The sequence below is a fragment of the Penaeus monodon genome, chromosome 23 (genome assembly GCF_015228065.2).
Source record: "Penaeus monodon isolate SGIC_2016 chromosome 23, NSTDA_Pmon_1, whole genome shotgun sequence".
Classification (NCBI taxonomy): Eukaryota; Metazoa; Arthropoda; class Malacostraca; order Decapoda; family Penaeidae; genus Penaeus; species Penaeus monodon.
Genome location: NC_051408.1, coordinates 23,220,292 through 23,222,563, shown reverse-complemented (window position 1 = coordinate 23,222,563; position 2,272 = coordinate 23,220,292). Strand labels below are relative to the sequence as shown.

Genomic DNA, 2,272 nt, shown 5'->3' with positions numbered 1-2,272 from the left:
ACAGTAATTAAGCACTGGTTGAAATGAATGGTTCTACAATCACCTCTTTGGATTTTAGGTAGTGGGAAGTCAGGATTAAGCACATTCGGTGTAAGTAATCAAAGTGATTGGAAGCTGCCACAGAAACTGCAAATAGTGAAACCTATTGAAGGTTCACTAACTCTTCACCAGTGGTCCCGCCTTGCAACGCCTCACCTTGGTGGATTGCTAGAAGAAAGGGAAGGAGTAGCTATCAAGGTATGATATTGAAGAGGCTTAAAACTGGATATCAACTCTGTGGAGGGGGGGGGGGGTGAGTGTGCTTGTGCATGTCAGTGTGTGCATGCATGCACACACGCCAAGCGTGTATGTGCTTATACCTCTCTGTGTCTCTTTATGTTTTTGTCTTTGTGTTACTGTATGTAGATGTATCTTTGTGTCTGGGTTTAGTATATGCACATATTAAATAGGCAGTATATTAAATTTTGTAATGCACCATGGGTTATAGTTTGCTCTACAGCATTTTCTAATTATATTATATCCTCTAATTCTGAATTGTTTTGTCAGGGTGGTGCTGGCACTGAGCATCTGAATCTAGATGTATACTCCATGTCTGACCTTGAAGAAGATGAAATTGAAGAAGAGAATCCTGGCAAAAGATTTATGAGTACTTCAGGGGTTTTCACATTTACAAATTCCACAATACTACACCCTGATGATCAGACCACTTCCACACCTAGGTAAAAATATATTGTCACAGTAACAGTATTGTTTCTGCATACTTGCAGCATCGGTTGAAACAGTATTTAATAATTTTTTTTGCTTTTTTAAATTATTTTTTTATTTTTTATTGAAAAAAATTAAAAGAAGGGAAAGGGTTTTTATTTTTTTTGTTTTTACTTTAAAATTTTTTTAAATTTTATTTTTAATTTTTTTTTTAATTTTTTATTAAATTTAATATTGTTTTTTATTATTATTTTATTATTATTATTTTTTATTAAAATTTTATTTTTTGTAAAAAAATTTTGTTTTAAAAAATTTTTTATAAAAATTTTTTTTAAAGTTTTTTTTTTTTTAAATTAAACCCCTTAAATATATTATTTATTATTTTAATTTTATTAATTTTAATTTTTTTTTTTTTAAAATTTTAAAATGCCTAACAAATTCCGGGTTATTTTAAAGGCATTTCACAAAACAAGGGGCTCTATTAAAGGGCCCTTCCCTTGGGGAGATTTTTCCAAGGAGTTGGGGGTTTGTTTCCAAGTGCAAATTCCAAATTTTTTTCAGTGAAATGTTAAACATGGGGGAAAAAATTTTCAAAAACCAGGTTTTAAAAAAAATTTTTTCTTTTTTTGGGGAGATTTTCCAACAAAGTTTTGTTTCACATCATATTAACCTTTCACTTTTTTTAAATTTTTTATTTTTCCCTATAATTTTATGAAAAAAAAATAGAAAAACCCTACCCCCCCGATTTTTCTTTATGATTTAAATTTTGCCCAAAAATTTCCTGTAAATTTTTTTTGTCCCTATTTTTTATCAAAAACCAAAAAAACTGAGAATGGACCCCCAAAACCCCCTTAATTTTTTTTAATTCCCCCCAATTTCTCAATTATTTCGGGCTTGCCCATGACTAAAATTTTCAACAATTTTTTGGGAAATTTTAATTTAATTCAAAAAATTCATTTTTTTTTCTTTTTAAAGGGCGGAGTACTAAGGAGTGCTCCAAAATTTTTTTGTAAAAAAACCCAAAATTAAAAATTTCCCATTTTTTTTAAATCCCTTTTTTCCTCAAAAAGGATTAAAAAGGCCTTAAAAACGGGGAAACCCAAAGGGGTTTTTACCCCACCCACTAAACCCAACTTTCCCCTTTTCCCAAAAGTAAAGGTTAAAGCCCGGGAAAATTTTCATTTGTTTTCACGCCCAGATCCCCAAATACCTTAAGAGCTTTTTTTTCCGAAAATTTTAAATTTTTTTTTTTTATATGAAAATTTTTTTTTTCCCCATAAAAATTAGCAAAAAAATTTGGGTAAAAAAAAAAAAATTTTTAATTTTTGTAAAAAAATATGGTAACTTTTTTTTGGGCAAAGTAAAAAATTTTTTTTTTTTGTTTTTTGTTTTTTTTTGGGTAACCTTTTTAAAATGAAAATTATTTTTTTTTTAAAATTTTTTATTTTTTTTTTTTTTTTTAAAATTTTTTTTATATTATAATTTTATTTAAAAATTTATTTTTTTTTAAATATATATATAATTATGTATTTAAAATATATTGTTAATTAATATTATGGGTGTTTTT

General features: G+C 27.4%; 1 protein-coding gene across 1 annotated transcript in view; it reads left to right on the top strand.

The window, feature by feature from the left end:
* Positions 1-719, top strand: part of LOC119587898 (trafficking kinesin-binding protein 1-like) — a gene marked incomplete at both ends in the record, with an annotated part of 19,895 nt that extends 19,176 nt beyond the window's left edge. Inside the window, 2 exon segments of the mRNA XM_037936605.1 lie at positions 59-237; positions 547-719. Coding sequence (XP_037792533.1) covers positions 59-237; positions 547-719 — 352 coding nt within the window.
* Positions 720-2,272: the final 1,553 nt, after the last annotated feature.